The 21,678-nt window shown below is 40.9% G+C and overlaps 2 protein-coding genes across 3 annotated transcripts in view; both read left to right on the forward strand.

The window, feature by feature from the left end:
* The first annotated feature begins 263 nt into the window (after positions 1-263).
* On the forward strand, positions 264-6,823 carry btbd17a (BTB domain containing 17a). Of its 2 annotated transcripts, XM_088323495.1 has the most exons (5): positions 264-381; positions 1,927-2,141; positions 3,560-3,845; positions 3,933-4,635; positions 4,709-6,823. In XM_088323495.1, the coding sequence occupies exons 1-5, from the start codon at positions 344-346 to the stop codon at positions 5,078-5,080; spliced, it is 1,614 nt and encodes a 537-aa protein (XP_088179621.1). In that variant the 5' UTR covers positions 264-343; the 3' UTR covers positions 5,081-6,823. The 2 variants fall into 2 exon arrangements, with proteins under 2 accessions (XP_088179621.1, XP_088179622.1); XM_088323496.1 differs by lacking the exon at positions 264-381 and having other exon boundaries at positions 2,049-2,141; positions 3,539-3,845.
* Positions 6,824-7,079: 256 nt separating this feature from the next.
* The window catches only part of map2k6 (mitogen-activated protein kinase kinase 6), a 36,240-nt gene continuing 21,641 nt past the window's right edge, over positions 7,080-21,678 (forward strand). Inside the window, exons 1-2 of the mRNA XM_088324240.1 lie at positions 7,080-7,172; positions 17,357-17,639. Of these exons, the coding sequence (XP_088180366.1) occupies positions 7,080-7,172; positions 17,357-17,639 (376 nt within the window). The remainder of the gene's footprint in view (positions 7,173-17,356; positions 17,640-21,678) is intronic.

Here is a 21,678-nt window from a genome sequence, read left to right on the forward strand (position 1 = left end):
TTTCTGGAGTAGTATTTTTTTAAATTTCGGGAGTATTTTTGTCGTAGTGTTGTTCTAGTATCTAGTAGTGTTTCCCACGCTGAATTTCTGTAGTTTTCTGTAGTATTTCTCTAGTAGAATTACTATAGTAGTATGTCTGTGTTATAAGTCAAGTCGTATTTTTTGAATAGCCCAAAATCACAAGAAGTCTCAAAAGGCTGTACAGACTATGGACCTCCATTACACCATCACAAAATCTAAAACCTAAACGGAAAACTCAAAAACCTAAGTATAAGGAAAATGAAGAAATCTTGAGAAGGGGCTGCACACGAGGTAACCCTCCTTTCAGTATGACCAGGCTGCGATGGATGTTGCAAGTGCATCAACAGACAATACACAAAGGTAAAGTGTGTAAGTGAGACTATTGATGTAGCAGTGTTCATTTTACCTCTGAAAAGTGATGGGTCCCGGGGACTCGCATGCTCAAAAATCTATGGGTCCCAACAGAGATCTATGGGTCCCCAAAATTTAGTGTTATCGAGGTTGACATTGTAAATCGGCGACAAATATATAATATAAATCTATATATTCATTCAGTTTTAATCATCACAGTTAATTGGTAATACAAAGCAGTTATTAATTCCGATTTTTCAGTTCATATATTCTTCGTGGTTTGCTGTCCCGCCACAGTTGTAATGCCTTCTCAAGGTCCAATCCATTATCATCCTCCTCATCGCTTCACCAGGAATACAATTTAGTCAATTTTGGCAGAAAAGTCCTTTTCTTGCTAGGAGTATTCTTTTGTTTATTTTCTTTCGTCGAATTGTTCGCTTCAACACACGTGTTTTCCTGGCCTTCGCGATCTCCAGAAGAATTTCTCCGCCGTTTTTTCGTGCCGGAATTATTGCCGTTGTTATCACTTTTTGCATTATGTTTCGACTTATTACCGACACTGAAGAAATTACCAATTTTGTGTTGATTGTCCCTTAATATTAACTGTTTTTTTCTTAGGCATACTCATACCTGTCAACCTCCACGGCTCCATGCCCTTACAAACTGTCGTATTTTCCTTTACAAAATACAAAAAATTCTTACACCAGATTTTTTTTTCAAACGTGTTTATTTAAGTACTTTAACATGTTATATTGTACATGTGTTTCCTTATATCATATATATTGTTGATGAACATTTTGTTGTGAGACACTGAGTTGCTCGACATGAATGAGATTTACTATAAAAAAAGTTCAAAAATTAAGTAGCTTGGACGTTCACTTTAGAAGGAAAACCACAAACCTGTCTTTTTTCATTTTCTCCTTTTTTCTTCCTTTTTTTTCTTAACTTCTTTATACAACATCAAAATTCGTAATATAATGCATCAAAGCAAGTGAGCCGTTTGAGAGCCTGCTCTCTTTAATGAGTTGAGCCAAAAAAGCCGGTTCTCTAAAAAAAACGGACTTTCACTACACAACTCGAACTCGTTTGACTTGATTGATTTGCCGTTTCGTGATAGTCGGTGTATACCGGATCGTACCCATCATTGACAAATTTGCATTTTTCCGTACAGATTTTCTTGTAGGTCGTACACGTCATAAAATGCATAATAAACATACTTTGTACGGCAAAAACGTACAGGTTGACAGGTATGCATACTTAACCTTCACTCAACGACAAGCACCACAACAATGATGTAATCTCAAAGCAACGAGATCTCGTTTGCAGACGAAAACTCAAACCGCGAGACCAAAACAACAATGGTGGATCTGCTTGACGAAAAGTTTGGAGTGCGGTAGATCTTTGTTTAAAAAAAATAGTCGGGTAATAATGACAAATTTGTGTCAAAAAAGTTGCGTCCCAGGGACGCACTTTGATTTGACACTATGCGTCCCCAGCAAAAATGATATAATATTTTTCTAGTATTTCCATCCATCCATCTTTCTGAATAACCAGGATGGCGTGCAGCATCCCAGACCTGGCTCCACCCAGGAAGCGGACACAGCCGCTGACCCACATTCAAAAGTCCTCGTCATTTTCATCACCCTCTGCGATAGTAGAAGCAAAGCCAGCACATTCGGGACGATCAGCAAAGAAGCAGAAGCTGAAGATGATGAAGATGCCAGTGCAGCTGTTGCTTCAGGCTGCGTGTTGGTTGACAGTGGCAGCAGGTGAGGCAAAGATGTCAAATTCCTAATGTGGTTCTTGGCATTCAGAAAAAGCCCTGGGATTTGATAATTGAAATATGTTTGAGCAATACCTCAAGTTTGCTGATGTTTCTTCCAGATATGTTTCTTTATTAGCTGAGATTTGCACGTATTCTCTTGAAATTATGGAATATTATCCTTAGGCACAAATGTGTGTGCAGACGCTTGCCATGTGATTGTTTGACGAAAAGTCTTGGGGTTTGCCTGAGTCTTGATTTGAGTCGATTTCTTGGAATATAGCAGGTTATTCAGTATATTCTGCTTGGATCATACTAGTATTTTTGGAGAAGGGCTTTGTCCACCAAGAGTTTCTTTAGTGTGTACAACCAAGTAAATCATGTCAATCATATCGAGGAACTAATCAATAACTGTACAGGGGGCTCAGTTTTAATTAAATGTGACCCACAATCAGGCACCAGGCCAGCGATCAATGACCTAGTGACTGTCCCAGTAACAATGTCCATGTGATTGGATGACACAAAACTCAATGCTGGAAAAACAAGTAATATATTTTTTGCCCTAAAATTCAGATACATTTCATTTTAAACTCAGGGATAGACACATTTATTTTGAGTTTTCAGTATATTTATGCAGTTTGACCAGTCCGGCACTGAAATAAGAGCTCGAGAATTGAGCCAAGGCAGTCTTAGGAAAAGCCCAAATTCTCTTTTAAAATTCTCAAATTTCACAAGCCGAACTACATTCCCTGTTTGAGACCACTTATCCTGGAAGTTAGTAAGATAATACAGTCGGTGGAAAACTTTTAATTTTGGAAAGGTAGGGAGAACCCTTGAGAGTGGAATCCGGGTGGAGGATTTGTCCTTCCAAACAATTGTGAATCATGAAAAGTATGTGTTATGGTCCAATGCATATTCAACCCTCCTATTAAGTGCTTCTTCGCAGGATTTGACCGAGCCAGTTTATCCACACGGAAACAGTTTTGGTTTGATAACTCAAATCCTATCATAGAATTGGGAGTTAAGAAGTCAATCAGATTGAAATACAAACATTAGGAATTTAAGGGTTTGACCACATTTTAGAAGAGTCTGAATGAAAGGACAGACTATCTGCAAAGTCCTGATTCTGAGATTAGGTTAGTTTTAAGATAATGTACTGTTGTGGACAGATGAAAGATAAGGGAAGTCACATGTGTGTGATAGTTCCAAGATAAAGTTATCATCCCTTCAGAAATGTCCTGTTTTTCAAAACGATTATCATCTCAATAGAATAAAATTACCTGAGAAATTATTCATCCTACGAAATTACAGATCAAACCAAAAGTAAAAGTCGCAAGAAAAGTTCTAGTTTTGAGATAATATATGAGCCATACATTCATTCAAAGACTCAAAAACATTTTTTAGCTTAACTCGTCTGGCCTTCAGGGCACTTGAAGGTTGATGGTGGTCCAGACAACAGTGCAGACACGCTGAGCCACTCTCTGATGGTGGTTCAACGTCTCGAGGCTCTCCTACTCCAGGGCAATGGAAGCGATGTGACGCTGCGGCTGGAGACACCCAACGCAGATGAGGTGAAGATGATACAGGTCCACTCATTGATTCTGTCGCTGCAAAGCCCGGTCTTGGATGACATGCTGCAGGAACGCAATGCCAGCGTGCTCAACTTGCGAGAGAGCCCAGAATGCACTGCCGTCTTTGAAAAGTTCATAAGGTCAGATGCAATATTCCAAATGGAGATATCAGTGAAACTATCATGCTGACATGCTTGTGAAGTTCTTCCATTTCCCTGTGGATACAGGTACCTGTACTGCGGGGACATTTCTTTGCGATTGGACCAGGCCACCCCCTTGCACCGCCTGGCTACTAAGTACCAAGTGGCGGCACTGCAGCAGGGTATAACACACTACATGACTCGCAACCTGGCCCGGGAATCGCCTTCAGGCCACGTAGCGGGTTGGTACGAGTATGCAGAGGAGGCAGGCGACACTGTTCTGCGGGAGGGATGCCTCCAGTACTTGGCCTGGAATCTGTCATCGGTCCTGCATAGCGATGAGTGGACAGGTCTCAGCTCCCAACTTCTAATGACGCTGCTGCGGCGGTCTGACTTAGTTTTGCACAGTGAGATGGAGCTCTTTGCCGGTCTGGAGGAGTGGATCTCATACAATCGTCCAGACGGGCTGACAGCGGAGAATGCATTGAGAGCGGTGCGGTATGCCATGATGCCACCCCGAGAGCTCTTCCGTCTTCAGTCCCAGTCGGCAATCTTGGCCCGCTATCAGGAGTCGGTCCGCGACCTGCTATACATGTCCTACCAATTCCATGCAGCGTCTCCTGTGCAAATGGCCAAGTATTTTGATGTTAATTGCAGCCTCTTCGTGCCCAGGAACTACCTGGCCCCATTGTGGGGCTCCCCTTGGATAGTTAGCAACCCCAGCCGGGACGACCGCAGCACAAGCTTCCAGACACAGCTGGGGCCCAGCGGCCATGATAGCAGCAAGCGAGTAATGAACCCCTTGACAATGGTTGGTACTGTTTGGTTCTGAGCTGAAAACACACCTTTCTGTAAATTTGCAGGTCACCTGGAATGTCCTGTTCTCACCCCGCTGGCTGCCCCTCAGCATTAGGCCTATGTACAGCGAGACAGGCGCCATGCAGCCCACGCGGGCCGAGGGTGGGCGTCCTCGCGTCATCGTCACACCCGCCACCTCCAGTGCTGACTTTGCTGGAGTGAGCTTCCAGAAGACAGTCCTAGTTTTGGCTCAGCAGCAGGGTCGGCTGTTGGTCAAGCACGTGTACGACTTCCACCAGAGCACTGAGGAGAATGGAGACTTCCTGGTCAGTGCCGAGCTGCATCGTCGGACCTCCGAGTACATCGTGGATGGGTCCCTGATGCTCCATGTGGTGATCAAACCCATGTATCAGAGCCTTGTCATCAGCAAAAACTAATTGTGCACTTGTGCCTTTCGCAAACCTGCCTTCCTGTCTTTTGTTGACGCCATAGTATGGAGAGCTATCTTAACCGTGTCCAAAAGGTTCCAAACAAATTCTTGTTTAAAGTTGTGGTATTGTACTGTTCCACTCCTTCCTGAACTCAAGGTGCACTGTTTTGTTGTCTGCCTTTAATGACTGGTCATTATGATTGATCTAGGCATCCAAGACCTCAGTAACCACGACGATAATAGCTGGTCACCAATTGATTCATTAGTTTGTTCACTTGTGAAAAAGAGGAAACAGTTTGAAAAGTGATGTAAGTTTTGCAAAGATCCTATGGAATGTCAGTCTTAATGCAAACAACAAGAAAACTTTCAATACCTTGAAAATTACCTTATCACAAACCAAAGGTTCTTCGGCTGTTACTTGTGAATCCAAGGTTCTGAAGCTCTCGTGAAGAATTTTCTTCTAAAATCGCAAGACTATGTAACAAATACAAAACTCCGATCACAATCTTAAGTTCTTTGGTGTGGCCTTAAGAAGAACATACTTGGTGGGCTTGTAAGACTGCACTCTATGTTTATCATATTGCGAACAAGCCACAGTTTGACTTCAACTACAAGTGTTTCTAATAATTTGGCAAGTAAAATTGCTCGTTTAGTGTTTTCTTAATAATTGCTTATTTAGTACTCAAGCTGTAGTAAGGTTTTTACTTTCTGGATTACTTATCTCTTTGTCTACACTTACATGGATTGTTTGTCATCCAGGCTATGTCGAAATGCTAATGTTGAAAAGAAGCCGCCAGACTCTTCTAGTTTATTGACATCTTTTTACCCTGATCGGGATTATTGGAAGAAATTTAACAAATCATAGGTTTACAGTTGTCTCTGTTGCACCTTTGCAGGTGATATTTTCTTATTTAACAGTCAAAGTTTGCAGGTGTTTGCCATAAGTAGTGACCAGGTAAGATTGAGAGATTAAAGACAAGTGTCAACCATTGGAACTGTACTGACCCATAGACCCCAATGCCGGGATTTTTGATTACGGATTATGCTCAAATTACAAGTCACATGATTTATGAAGGACTAAGCAAACAGAAGGACATTGAAGTTACCTTAGATCAGTTAACCGGGTTTGGAAGCTACTTTTGCCTGAATGTTCCAGGTAAAAAAAATCAAAAAAACAACATAAGCTTTGCTAACAATGTAACAGCTGTTGCACTGGTACATTTTGAACCTTTTAATGGCTAGTTTAGCATTACAATCTAAGAAAGCTAGCCCCTGAAGTTAAACAATAAGAACCTACATGACCCGGAGCCTTAGCACATGATTACAACACTCAATCAAAGTTAGGAGAGATGGAACTTGTAATTCCTTGCATCTCTTCTGGATTTATTGTCATTGACGGTCATCCGTTTTGCCAAGGCCGAGCTCTGTTATTAATCTATCTATAAAAGTACTTGATGTGATGATTATTACCCAAGTGTCAACTCCAAAATCTTGTGCCATAATGAAACAATGCTAAAAACTGCATACTTTGCCAAAAAATGGTCCTACTTACTTACCCAACTGCAGAGCTGCAAATCTAAGCAGGAGAAAAAAAAGTAGATTTGTAAGCAGGGATACAAAAGCTGGAAGGTTGCAGATTGGCATTTTTGTGCTCTCACTTTTGTTGTTGTAGTCGTTTTCCTGCCACAGTGACGTTGTGTTGCCTCTCAAACATCTGGTGCTAATATTTACTTTTGATTTGATTGTAAACCCGCTCCCCTTTGTTCTTTTTCTGTATTTAATAAACATTAAACTTGAAACTGTTTTTCAATATGACAAAAGCAAAATAAAAGTGTTAAAAGATGACTACTAGGCAATCAAGAGTGAATTTCTGTGAGGTCCTCCTGTTGGACTCTTTCAGACCAACAAGGAGGCAAGGAGCACATGAGCAGCCTGCGTACAGTGTTGGGAACGTGTTACAAAGGAATTAATTCGTGAAACACAATTACACGCCTAACTTCAGGAGCATGAAGTTAGGATTGTATGAGATCCACTCCTCCAGTGTGCTGAAAACTATCAACCCCAGGAAGGCAGCTGGCCCGGAGGGAGCACCAGGGAGGGTACTCGGGGACTGTTCCGATCCGCTGGGTGGGGTCTTCACCACCATCTTCAACCGGTCCCTGTCACAGGCGAACGTCCCACCTTGCCTCAAAACCTCCACCATCATTCCCATCCCCAAAAAGTCAGCAGTGGAAAGCCTCAACAACTACAGGCCTGTCGCTCTTACGCCTGTGGTCATGAAGTGCTTCGAGAGGTTAGTGTCCCAGTACATCAAAAACTCCCTGCCACTCACACATGACCCCCACCAGTTTGCCTACAGGGCAAACCGCTCCACTGACGATGCCATAAACACAGCACTTCACACCGTGCTGAAACACCTGGACCACCGGGGGAGCTACGTCAGAATGCTCTTTCTGGAGTTCAGCTCAGCCTTCAACACCATTATCCCGGAGATCCTGGTGGAGAAACTCACACACCTAGGACTCTCTCCCTCCATCTGCCACTGGATCATGGACTTCCTCTCAAACCGCCCACAGTCTGTGAAACTCTGTAACCACATCTTTCCCACCCTAACACTGAACACTGGCTCCCCCCAAGGTTGTGCACTGAGCACCCTGCTTTTTACCCTCTACACCTCCGACTGCTCACCGACCCACCCCACAAACACAATCATTAAGTTCGCCGACGATACCACCTTGATCGGCCTCATCTCTGAAGGGGACGAGGCGGCGTACAGGGATGAAGTGGAGTCACTGTCAACGTGGTGTTTAGAAAACCACCTCATACTGAACATCACAAAAACAAAAGAACTCATACTGGACTTCAGAAGGAATGGCAGGAATCCAGCACCACTCATCATAAAAGGAGACTGTGTAGAGAGAGTCCACTCCTTCAAATTTCTGGGTGTGCACATCTCCGACGACCTCTCCTGATCTGCAAACACCAGAGCGGTGGTAGGGAAGGCCCAGCAGCGACTGCATTTCCTGAGGGTGCTCAGGAAAAATCATCTAAAACAGCAGCTGAAGGTGTCTTTACAAAGCCACAGTGGAGAGCATTCTAACGTACTGCATTACGGTGTGGTATGCTGGGTGCACAGCAGCGGACAGGAAAATGCTCGAGGGGGTCATCAAAACAGCCCAGAAAGGGGCTCGTTACTTTAAAAAAAGTATAAGTTGAGCTTCCGGTGGCGCTATGAGGTAGACGGCAGCAAGGAAAGTAGCTCTGACAAAAATCACTAAAGAGTAAGGTAATACTTACTTGGAGAAAGACAGAAAGGGTACAATTTGTGACTCATATTAAAGAGAAACTCTTCAACAAAACATGGTCAAGAAGGGGAAACTTGTTGAGGAAACGGGCGCTAAGGAGAAAAAGATCGAGGGAGCAGAAGGAATGTCATCGGTCGACGAGGGAAGCGACTCGGCCATCCTCCATGAAATCCGTAAATTACGGCAAGAACATACTGAAGCAGCCAGTGAGAACAAGATGGCTATGGCAAGACTTGAAAAAAAGCATCGAAGAGCTTCTGGAGCGCACTGTGTTGCTGGAGCGGAGGGTGGAAGGCATGGAGGAACTACATGCTAACACGGAAGAGCGAACGACAAGACTAGAACAATTTACAGCCTCCTTGCACCAACAAACTGCCAAACTAGCAACAAAGTGTGAGGACTTGGAGTCGAGATCACGACGGAACAACATTCGAATACATGGCATTCCGGAGGGTGCCGAGAGGAACGACACAATCGGCTTCATAACAAACTTCATTAAATCGAACATTCCGACAACGGGACATATGGATTTGCGCATTGAGAGGGCACACCGCTCACTGGTGAACAAGTCTCAAGGTAAAGCACCGCCACGGGCAATTATCATACGTTTCACCAACTACAGAGTGAAAGAATCCGTAATGAAAGAAGCATGGAAGCAGAAGACAACGTACGAAGGCAAGACCGTTTACTTCAACCAAGACTACACCACAGAAATCCAAAAAAAGAGGAAACAAGGGACGTTTCAAAAAGCTAAAGGAAAAAAACGTAAAGGCACAATCCCCATATCCCGCCCAGCTGAAGATGTTTTTGGACTCAGGAATAAGAACATTCTCTACACTGATGGAGGCAGCAACATTGCTAAAAGAAATGGGGATCGAAGTGGAAGAGGACAACTCAGAGACATTGCAAAAGATGTTGTCAAAGAACATTTGGACCACAGTGACCGGAATTGAGAGGAAGGCAAAGGAACACCCCCATCACAGAAGATGACTTACAAGCTCTCATGGAGCAAAACAAAGCCAAATTCTGATTTGGGGTGAAAGAGTAAGGACCAAATCTGCCCTTTCTATTAAAAATTCAATAAGTTAGAAGTAAGTAAAATGCCAAGTAAAATTATTATCTTTAAATTAAAACAATATATATATATATATATATATATATATATATATATATATATATATATATATATATATATATATATATATATATATTATATATATATAATAATAATAATATATATTTGTATAGAGCTACGCTAAAATATTTAGTTAGTTATAACTATGGACGACTGTACAAAAGTTGTTCACGCACTGAGTGCATATTTCCAGGAGGGTAGCCACAACTCTCCGATTGGACTCTTGGAAGACATGTGTTTTTGTTTTTTGGGAGTGTTTTTTTTCTTTTTGGTGGGGTATTATGTGTGCTTGTTAATATGTTTGCTAGTTATTTGGTTTGTTTTGTCAATGGAGGTGTTAGTAATTAATGTATTGTTTTTGTATGCTTCAAAAATCAGTGAGACTCAATATAAATCATGAGCAATCTAAATATTGTTTTATATAATGTACGTGGGCTAAACCACCCCATCAAGAGAAAGAAGATATTGAATCAACTCAAGGCATTGCAGAGCTCAATAGCCTTATTACAAGAGACACATTTGACAGATTGAACATAAGAAGCTAAAAAGAGAATGGGTGAACCAGGTGTTCTACGCATCCTATGGTAAAAGAAGGGGAGTAGCAATTTTACCTGGAAAAAGGGTATCGTTTAAAGTCGAAAAAGAAGTGAAGGACAATCTGGGGCGTTATATAATGATTATAGGGTCAATGGCCGGTTGGGAAATATCAATAATGAATGTTTATGCACCAATTGAGGAAAAGGGGACATTTTTTCAAGTATTAGCCAAAGTAATAACCAACTGTGCGAAGGGAATGTTACTTATAGGAGGTGACTTTAACACTGTACAGAATGGCAAAGTGGACAAGTATCCTTCAGTACATGGAACAAATACAAAGAGGTCGAGGATGTTGAATAACATAACTAAAGAATTGGGATTGATAGATCCATGGAGGGAGAAGAATCCCCAAACTAAAGACTATACTTTCTATTCAAACCCGCATGGCAGCTATTCGAGAATTGATTACTTTTACATTTCAAGACAACATATGCATACAGTAGTGGAGTGTGGTATAGAGAATATTACTATAAGTGACCATTCTCCAATTACTTTGAAACTAAGTTTAGACAATGAACCCCATTTTAGGTATTGGAGGATGAATGTATCTCTCCTCTCAGATAAAAACGTAGTACAGGAAATAAAACGGTGTATAAAAGAATATTTTCAAATCAATGACAACAATGAGGTTTCTCCATCAATATTATGGAAAGGAGGGAAAGCTGTAATAAGGGGGAAATTAATTGAAATATCGTCCCGACGGAAACGAACACGCTTAAAGAATCAGAAGTAATTGGAGGATAAGATTAAGGAACCAGAAGAAGAACATAAAAAAACACCAAATGAATCCAGATTACAGGTATTAAAAACAACCAGAAGCAAATTAGATGAACTTTTGACAAATAAAGCAGAAGGGGCTCTGCGTTTTGTGAACCAGAGATACTATGAAATAGGCAATAGAGCCAGTCGACTGCTAGCCTTCCAACTTAAAAAGGCCCAAACAGATAGAATTATATCACAAATAAATCCTATCTCTAAACAATGTTTAGTAAAACCCAAAGGTATAGCAGAAGCATTTGCAGATTATTATAAAGAATTATACAAGGACTCAGAAAATGACTTAGATAACTACACGGCACAAAACTTTTTAGGAAAACTACATTTACCAACACTAACAGGGGGGGATACATTAGAAATTATTCTCCCCATTACAAAACAGGAAATACAAGATACAATAAATAACTTAAAAATAAATAAATCACCAGGAACGGATGGATTCCCGGGGGTGTTCTACAAAAGCTTTAAGGAAGAATTAACACCAGTACTGCATAAAGTATTTAACTATGCGCTAACAAAAGGAGATCCCCCCAAATCATGGTCGGAAGCCATCATAACAGTCTTGCACAAAGAAGGAAAAGACCCAATATTGTGTGAAAGCTATAGACCAGTTAGTTTACTTTGTAATGACCTAAAAATTCTTACAAGCATACTGGCAAAAAGAATGCAGAAATTTATAGTGAAATTAATCAGAAATGATCAAACAGGGTTTATTCCGGGAAGGCAGGGTGCAAACAATATTAGGAGGATACTAAATATAATTCGAGCACAAAATCTAAGACCCAACCCTCGATGTTACTGAGCTTGGATGCACAAAAAGCTTTCGATAGGGTGAAATGGAGCTTCTTACATCAAACACTTATAGCTTTTGGCTTCCCTCAAAAATTTGTAGAATGGGTGAAAATAATCTATAAAAATCCTAAATTTTGTCTTAGAGTAAATGGTCACTGTTCAGATTTCTTCGATATCAAAAGACAAGGGGACTGTTTAAGCCCACTCTTGTTTGCAAAAGGCATAGAACCACTCACGGAATCATTAAGACAAAATGAGCAAATAAGGGGGATATTTGATGAAGGAGGAACAGAACATAAAATATCATTGTTTGCAGATGACCTGTTGGTAATGCTGAAAGAACCTTCGTTATCAATACCACCACTGTTGGAGAGCCTTAAAATATATGGAGAAGTAGCTGGGTATTTAAATAATGAGAGCAAATCAATAGCAATGATGATATCAGGAAAATGTCCAACAGATGTGATTGAAAGATTTGATTTTAAATGGACAAATAAAGGGTTTAAATATTGGGGGTGACCATTACACCACATTCCACACAGCTGTTTGATGCAAATTATGGAATGTTGATAAAAGAAATAAGGAAAGCTTTGGAAAGATGGGAAATTTTGCCCTTAAGTCTTATCGGAAGGATAGAAACAATTAGAATGAACATATTACCAAGACTATTATTTCTGTTTCAATCCCTTCCTATTCTGATCCCGGCATCCACGTTTAAAATGTTAAATAAATTGATAACAAAATTCCTTTGGCAAAACAAGAAACCTAGAATAAAATACAAAACCCTGTTAGCTCCTAAAGAAAAAGGGGGCCTAGACCTACCCAATTTTAAATATTACTATTAGGCAGCTCAAATTAAAGCACTTATCTTGTGGATTACTACAGACAAAGATACGATATGGATGGACATGGAGCAGCGATCTTGTCCAAATATGCCTGTGGAATCGTTACCATACATATCAGTCACGAGGTGGAAGAAATTAAAAATCCAGAATGAATGGATTAAGGGAACTATTAAAACTTGGTCAACAATACAAAAATATTAAAAATATCAAGATCTGTGAATAGGGCTACAAAAATAGCAAAAAATCCAGACTTTAAACCTGGGGTTATGGAGGTAGGATTTCAAAAATGGGCCCAAAAAGGACTGATGTTGATTACCCAAGTACTCGATGCACAGGCAATGAAATCATTCGAACAACTCCAACAAGAATTTGACCTACCTAGAAATGATTTTTACAAATATTTGCAACTAAGGCATTACCTCCAGAAACATGAGGAATGGAGGAAAATATGTAAGGAGCCAACTAAAGTTGAGGAATTATTAATATCATATACAAAAGGACAATCAATAAAGGGGGCTATATCAAAACTATATAAAGCCCTGAGAATGGATCTCAGTAATGATGACACGGCAGTTAAGGAAAAATGGGAACAAGAAACTAATGTAGCGATAAAAGACAACGAATGGGCAAAAACATTGAAAGAGGGACACAAAATAACCAACAGCCCGACTTGGAGGGAGTTTGAATGGAAAGTAAAAATGCGATTCTTTTATACACCCGCTATCACTTCAAAATATAAAAATACCTCAAATCTATGTTGGCGTAACTGTGGGGGGTCGGAGACTTTACGCATATTTTCTGGAATTGCCCTGTAATATTACATTTTTGGAGAAGTATCCAGAGAGAAATAAATGTAATTATTGGCTGGGAGTTGCGGTTGGACCCAAGGCCTACGTAATAGGAATTTTGCCAGAAGAATTACTGTCTGGTCAACAGAAATATATACTAAAGGTTATGCTTCTGGTAGCAAAGAAAATGATCACAGTGTCCTGGCTGAAACCACAACCTCCTGACATGAAACAATGGAGAGACAAATTAAAGCAAATGTACAGTATGTAAAAAAATCACTGCAAGACTTCAACTGAAACTTGACCAATTCGAAAAAAGATGGAAGCCTATCACACAAATTTTACTTGATGTCTAAACACCTCCCCCTATTTTTTTTTTATATATATATTTTTTTAATTATTATTATTATTATTATTATTTTGTATGGATTGTATTGTATGAACATTTATTCTTTTTTTTATTAATAGTATTTTTCTTCTCTGTTGTTCCTTCTGTTATTTATGAGTGTGTCAAGTGTATATATTTTGTGTTGATGTAAGATGGTGGAATCAAACCTCTGTCAAAATTGGTGTGAGAAATAAAAAGTTAAAAAATAAAAAATAAAAAATAAAAAAAGTAAAACAGCCCAGAAAATCGTCAGTTGCTCTCTGCCCAGTCTGGAGGACATTGCCTGATCTCGCTACCTCAGCAGAGCAGAAAACATCATCAAGGACTTTTCTCACCCCGGCCACCTCTTCGACCTGCTGCCTTCTGGCAAGCGCTACAGGTCACACAAAACAAAAACAAACAGACTCAGAGACAGTTTCTTCCCCAGAGCCATTACCACCCTAAACAGACGCCGCACAAAAAACTGAAAAACTCTTGCAAAAACACTACCTCATACGAACGTAAAATGGTACTCATGTCTGTTTCTTGCACATGCTGACTGCACTATGTTTACTGCTCACCTTGCACAATGTTGACTATTTTTTTGCACTATGATGACTATTTTTTGCACCAAATGCATATGTTGACTATTTTTTGCACCATGATGACTATTTTTGCACCAAATGTATAATTGCACAAACCCTTACGATACCAAACTGTATTACGATACCAAACTCTATGTAACATCCTACATGCCGACATTTCTTGGGTAAATATTGTGTAAATTATAACTATAACCTTATCCTCCTTGTTTTATAACCTTATCTTCTCTGTTCCTTTATCTTCTTGGCTTTTTTACCTCACTGTGAATGTGTGAATCTGGAGTGTCATTCCCAATTTCGTTGTCACAATATGTTAACCCATTTTGTAACAATGACAATAAAGGTATATTATATTATATTATATACTTTTTTAGTAATGAGTACTGTAACGCGTTAATTATAAAGAAAAGAAGCTCAACAGTCGTTACTACATGATGCGTACTTAAATCATGAGTGTCTTAAGGTTATGAAAATACGGTACAAAGTACATCTAAATACACTTGGAGTAGTGCTGTCTCAAACACAGTAGTGGTAGTGCATATGCAATAAACCATCCCTGGACAAAAAAAATGTCATCGACAGTAACCAGTAATAAAGAAGGGTATTTTTGAGTGGTTTGAAGCCCAGAGACAAAATAGATATGGAGTGTCTCGGCTAAGTGTTCGTATAAAAATTCCTTGGATTGCACAAGCCAAGAAATATAAAGGTTTCCCTGCTTATACAGGTTGGTGTACGCATTTTTTTCAATTTCTTTCAATTATAATGCTATTTTAAAGGTGATACTTAACTAGATTGTTCCTTTCAGAGTAATGTGCTTCTCTTGGTGTCAGTTATTCGGGGGAGAGGGATAGGGGGACTGAATTGTTTTTTAGATTAAATATTTTAGATTAAGTAATGCCTATTTTTCTGAAGCGCACCTGACATTGCCTGCAAATCACTTTTAAAAATAGCTTGTCATAGGTCATTCGAACTTTCTGGGACATTTAAATCGATACTGATCCGATACATTATCATTAAATAAATGAACCCCTTGCCCCTTGAGTTAGTTTTTAACTATAATAAAAAAACAGCACAATGATTTGAGGCACTAAAATGTTCTATTTGTATTGAATTCCTACAATGCAAAGTTTTACAATATATAAAAAACGTTTCTATTACAATTGTTTTACAACAAAATGTAATTAGAATTAGAATTTACTTTTATTGTCATTCTTTGTAACCATGCACACAGAACGAAATGTCGATACACCTGACCCGTACAGACAAACAGGGCGCTGCCATTTTAGTCATTAGGTGACCAAACCCCCCAATTCCAACCCTTAATGCCGAGCGCCAAGCAGGAAGGGAATGAGTACCAATGTTGTAAGTCTTAGGTCTGACTCGGCCGAGGCTTGAACCAGCGACCTCCCAGTCTCGGAGCGGGCGCCCTACCATCTAGACTACCGTTAAACCAAAAAAAGCGGCAATGTAACAAAAATCCAAATGTAACTAATTCTGTCATGGTTTGACGCCTGCAGTCCCTTTCCTTCTCCAAGAGATGGCAGCAATACTCCAGTTTCCAATTCCTCACAATTCCGCTGCCCAGGGGCTCTCAAACAAACAATTAGCCACAGCTACCATAAATACTCCGAGCCACCACCCCGCGTTTCCATACATAAGGCGCTACAATGGGAACGTCGACAAAACAGTCAGATAGTTCAGTAAAACTGATTACCCCCTTAACATTCCGAAAGCTTGCAAAGAAGCAAATACGTGTCGTAGACACATGCGGATGCGGTGTCCATACAATGTCACCAAACAAACATTTCTTAGTTTGCATTTTATTTTTTGCTGGCAACTGTGTGGACAGCAAAGTAAGAATTTTATTGTGCAGGGCAACGGGGTTCTTTACTGTGCATATGACAATAAACACTTTGAATTGAATTTAGTTTAAAAATAGACTCATCACAGAACATCAAGATTGTTCTAAAACAAGATACCGGGAATATATAAATCGGCATAGCTCATCTAAGTTCTCTTGCAGCCTTCACGTTCATTAATGATACGTAACCATGGTCTTCTTACAACCGTGAGTGTAGTAAATCCAGGAGAGTAAAATATTTACAAATACAGAATAGTAAAACATGTTTTCTCTATGCCGTAGTGCAACCCAACTTGTGATTCACATTCATCTTTTTTCGGCCAATTGCAGGCTTTGTTTCGCCTCTTTAGCCTATGTGAGCCTGTAAATGATAAAAAGGATCCACCCCCTTTACCTCCGAATAACTTTAGCCAATAGTGACTGATTCAAATGATGATTGACACATTGGTTAGGAAATAAAACGCCGGTATATAAATCCCAGCATACACCGCGGACGACTTCGCCCTCGGGGGAAAGTCTAGTCGGCGGCTGCTTGCTTTAGTTTCAAGACTTTGCGACTTAATATTGATCCATATATAAGGCGCACTGTATTATAAGGCGCATGGTCAGCTTTCGAAAAAAATAAAGGCTTTTAGGTGCGCCTTATAGTGCGGAAAATACGGTATAAGCTTCTCCTCCCATGACTTTCTTCTATAGTTCCCTCCCCGTTCCAAGTTTATTCACTCCAAGACTTGCCACTCCAACCTTCTTAAAGGTATTCCCAAGCCTCTTTTTCAAGTTTCTCAGGGTTTCCCTCCTCTGCAGTCCCTGTTCCACTCTCCCCTCAATGGGGTTCGACCGCCTCCCTGTGTCCTGCATTTAAGTCTGTCCAACAATTTGTGACAAAGTCAACATGACAACTATAATGATGCACAATATTCTAAAGATTAAGTCAAATTGAAAATAGTGTAAACGATACAATACAAAAAAACAAAATACTTCAACAACTGCTTCAGAACAAAAGTCAAGAGAGTTAAATGAAGAAAGCAGCAATATAACAAAAATACAAATAGTGTATAACAATGTGAGCAAATACAACTGCAGCATGAGTGCAAAGTTGTTATTATCACTAATCGTTTCACTTTTTTCCTCAAAATGCATACGTTCTCTTGTGTACAGAAAATTCCAGCACGCACAATGCAGAAGGTGAGGACTTCATCCCCCACCATGCGTAGCGGTCTGCAGAGCAGGAAGCATTTCGCCCTTTGAGGGTGTCGCTCGTTCGATCCAAGTTGGGGACAGCCCCCACCCTCATCCGCCTGTCTTTGTGCACGTGCGCGGCCTTCTCTGTGCGATCCCTTCGTGCACGAGGCGCTAATTTCAGCTCTGCGCGCACGCACGTGCACGCAGACCGTCGTGCACTTATGTGTGCAGCTAGAGGTTCCGTGCAAGAGGAGGGGAGAGAGGGTGGCCCCGCACTTCTCTCCGGGGGCCCCCACCCCGGCAGAGCCAAGAGAGGTAAGCGCGCTCTCCTAAGGCCCCCCGCGCGCGCACGCGCCTGCGGTTTGCAGCTAAACGAAGGAACGAGGTTCACTTTCACTTATTTCCGGTCTTTTTAAATCTTTTTTGGTGCGTGCAATCCAAATGTGCTCGAGACTTGCAGCAAACAAAAGTGCACGCGCTTGTGAATGCGAGACAGTACTTGCTGCTTCTGTCTACTCAACTGTACATTTTTCTGCGTGTGCATATCCATGTGCAATCTTGGGCGGTCCGCGAACAAAGCGACTTTATGATCTGCCTCTTTGAAGTGAACGATGAGCGCTGGCTCTCCATCAATAAGGAGCGGGCTCCCCTCTAAATGCGCTCTCTCTAATCCACTCTCGCTTCCTTCTTTGCTCTTTCTTCTACTCTCTCTCACTCTCTCTCTCTCTTCCTCCCCCAACTCTCTCTCTTTCTTGTTCTCACCTTTTTCTCTGACTCTCTCTCTCTCTTTTGCTTTCTTTCAATCCCCCTTTCGCTTCTTTCTCTTTCTTTCTGTTTCTCTCTCATTCTCTGCCTTTTTTGCTCTCTTTCTTTCTCTGTATCTCTCTTTCTAGCTCTCAGACTTTCTTTGACTCCCTCTCCACTTTCTATTTTCCCTCTCTCTTGCACTCTCATTTTTTCACGCTATTCCCTCTATTTTGCTGTTTCTTTTCTATCTTTGTTGCTCTGCCTCTCTTCCCTTTCTCGCGCTATCTCGCTATCTCATTTTCTCTCTTTCACTTTCTTTTTATTTCTCTCCCTTTCTCTCTCTCCCTCATTCTACCCTTTTTTGCCTTTCTCTGTTTCTGTCTCGGTCTCTGTTTCTATCTCTGTCTCTCTGTCTCTCTCTCTCTCTTTGTCTCATTATCTTTCTTTCTTTCACTCTTTATTTCTCTGTTTCTCTCTTTACCTCATTCTCCCCTTTTGTACCTTTCTTGGTCTCGGTCCCTGTTTCTGTCTCTGTCTCTCTCACTGTCTCTCTTTCTATTTCTATTCGTCTAATCATCTTTCTTTCTGGGCAGCACGGCGGCGCAGTGGTTAGCGCGTGTGCGGCACAGTTCTGAGGTCTTGGGAACCTCCTGCGTGGGTTCAAATCCAGCTCCCGGCCTTACTGTGCGGAGTTTGTATGTTCTCCCCGTGCTTGCGTGGGTTTCCTCCCACATTCCAAGGACATGCATTCCAGGTGAATTGGCCGGTCCAAATTCTCCCTAGGTGTGACTGAGCGAGTGAGTTGTCTGTCCCCGTGTGCCCTGCAATTGGCTGGCAACCAGTTCAGGGTGTCCCGTGCCCACTGCCCGATGATTGCTGGGATGGGCTCCAGCACCCCCGCGACCCTACTGAGGATAAGCGGTGCAGCTAATGAGATGAGATGAGATCTTTCACTCTTTGGTTCTCTGTCTTCTCTGTTTCTCTCTCTCCCCCGAAAGGCACTCTTACTGGTCAGTATAAGTGATGTAATCTCTGTTCTTTGCTTAGTATAAACAATTTGAAATTTTGAACCTTTTAAAAGGTCACTGTATAGCCATTGTAATACAGTGGCACAATTCTTTTTCAAAATGTATTGTTAATTTGGTGCATAATGTTTCATTATTATTGGTGGTTGTTTGGTTGGATCCCTGAACCACTGCGGTCGTTAGGGCACCATTTCCTGTGTTGTGTCTTGGGCAAGTACAGCCTGGTGCCGCCCATCCATCTCCTATTAAAAAAAAATAAAACTAATTTGAAGAGCCAAAAGAGACGTTTCTCTAAAAACAGCCGGAATTCCCATCACTACTCTTAACTATTAGTAGTTGTGTGCGTGCGTGTCACACGCGAAGGTGCATATGCGCACGTGAACCACAAATACACGCATGAATGCAGAATGCATGACAAGATTTCATATGAACACATCATGCGTATCTTGCAAACACACTTAAATATACGTGCATGCGTGCACATTCACAAACACACTCGCAAGTTAGAAAATCAAAAGTTTCGAGCACGCTAAGCATTTATCCTCGTCCTTCATTTGGAATTCCTTAGATGAATATTTTGAATTCCTATCGTGTCGGTTGTCATGTGGCTCTTTTGCGCTTTGCTACGAGTGAGTGCGTGTTACGTGCGCGTCACTGGAAAAAAAAACAGTAACCTTAGTTACAGTCACTAGTTACTTCGTATTAAGAATAAATCCTCAGATAGCATACACTCATTTCACTCCCTTTGGGTGAGGTTTAAAATTTATAGACATTGTTTAAAAAATGCACATTTATATGATAATTCAGGGGTGATTTTAATTTCAGGGCTTTGGGGTTGCTGAGCACCCAAAATGTCTGGAAGGTTACTCTTTATTTTTCCATTTCACATAAAGTGATTTATGACCATTCAAGACTGTACGGTAGTGTCTATTCCCATTTGTGAACATTCCATTACACTTTCGGGTAGCAGAAACTCTGGTAATATATGCCATTCCCAAATTTTACTCTTTTATTTCTAATAGAGTACACATACACTTACAAAGGAAGAATCATGGAACTTAATAAACACTTTTCTTTATCTCTCACCCTTTACTTTCTCTACCGCATACAAACATCTTTCAGTCATTAAAATAAGAATTAAACTATTTAAATAAGTAATAGATACAAATAAGTAATCTGTCTCTTTGTCATCAAAAACAAGCTGTTTTATTCCTAAGAATATAGGAATTCAGTATCATAAAAATTCATTCATAACTTTTTTTAAAAAAGTGAATGGTTTAGAGATAATCCATCAAAATACAATGATAACGCGGTCCTTTTTTGAAGAAAAAAATAGTTTTAAAAATGCCCTATTTAGGGGCTGTTTACACCCATGTAATAACTCATATATTATTGCTCATCATTTATATCATTCATTCATCCATTCATTATCTTATCCTCAGTAGGGTCACTGGGTTGCTGGAGCCCATCCCAGCTATCTCCGGGCAGTGGGCAGGGGACACCCTGAACCGGTTGCCAGCCAGTCACAGGGCACACAGAGATAGCTCACTCGCTCATTCACACCTAGGGACAATTTGGACCTGCCAATTAACCCGACTTGCGTGTTTTTGGAATGTGGGAGGAAACCGGAGTGCCCGGAGGAAACCCATGCAAGCACGGGGAGAACATGCAAACTCCACAAAGGAAGGTTCGATCTCATGACCTAAGAACTGTTCCCCACACGCGCTAACCACTGCGTCGCCGTGCTGCCCTCATTTATATCAATATTCTTTTATTTTTATTTGCTAATAAATGACATTTACTACTAGAAGGTGCGAAATGATGCACACTGTCTTGTTAATTGCAGCCCTAGCAGATTATGGATTCATTGTCAGGACCAGGGCGGAAACTGGACCCAATTGCGTTACGTTTCTCACAAGTTTTATTAAAGGAAGGAGGAAGGGCTGCGCCCACGATCCGGTGTTCGGTTGGCCCGGGAAGCAAGTCGCTTTTGTACTCGATTTGTGATCCGAACACGGAACTGAATCTTCCGTAGTGATCGATGCCGTTGTCAAGGACGGAAAAACAGGTCGATAGCCGGGACAGGAGAGCAAAAACGTGGTCTGGTTCAGAAACGGGTCGTAAGCCGGGACGGGAGAGCAGACGTGGTCAGGATCAAAACGGGTCGTAGCCGGAGACACCTTGTAAAGTTGGAAAGCTTGTGTGGTGATGTGGTGCAGTCTTATTTTCAAAAACATTTAAACAATGTAAGCCACCAAGAGGTACTGGAGCTGCTGAAGCTCTCTAATAAATTTAATAATGAAAAAAAATAGAGTCAAAAACATTTTTTCCTATGACAAGTTATTCCAGTTTCCCGGGACTCTTCTAGTAAGGCGTTGAGAGCATCTAGAGGCAGCACAATGAGCCAGCACTTTCTTCTTGGTTGTTTGGCTCCGTCCACGTGTAATGCAAGATTCTAATTGTTTGACCTGACTAGCTTCGGCTCGCAGTACACACGCTGATCAAAAAGGCGTGTCGTATCTAATCTCTGTATATATCTGTTGGCCAGCCACAGTCAAGCCAAGTCCTATCAAAAGATTGAT

Source organism: Urocampus carinirostris, chromosome 19 (genome assembly GCF_059441175.1).
Source record: "Urocampus carinirostris isolate Australia breed hairy pipefish chromosome 19, RoL_Ucar_1.0, whole genome shotgun sequence".
NCBI classification, from domain to species: Eukaryota; Metazoa; Chordata; class Actinopteri; order Syngnathiformes; family Syngnathidae; genus Urocampus; species Urocampus carinirostris.

Excerpts from the sequence above, each read along its gene's own strand:
- btbd17a (XM_088323495.1), top strand. The coding sequence starts at position 344 with ATGGATGTTGCAAGTGCATCAACAGACAATACACAAAG. Across the intron at positions 382-1,926 it reads TCAACAGACAATACACAAAG|GATGGCGTGCAGCATCCCAG; the intron begins GTAAAGTGTGTA and ends CTGAATAACCAG. Across the intron at positions 3,846-3,932 it reads GTCTTTGAAAAGTTCATAAG|GTACCTGTACTGCGGGGACA; the intron begins GTCAGATGCAAT and ends CTGTGGATACAG.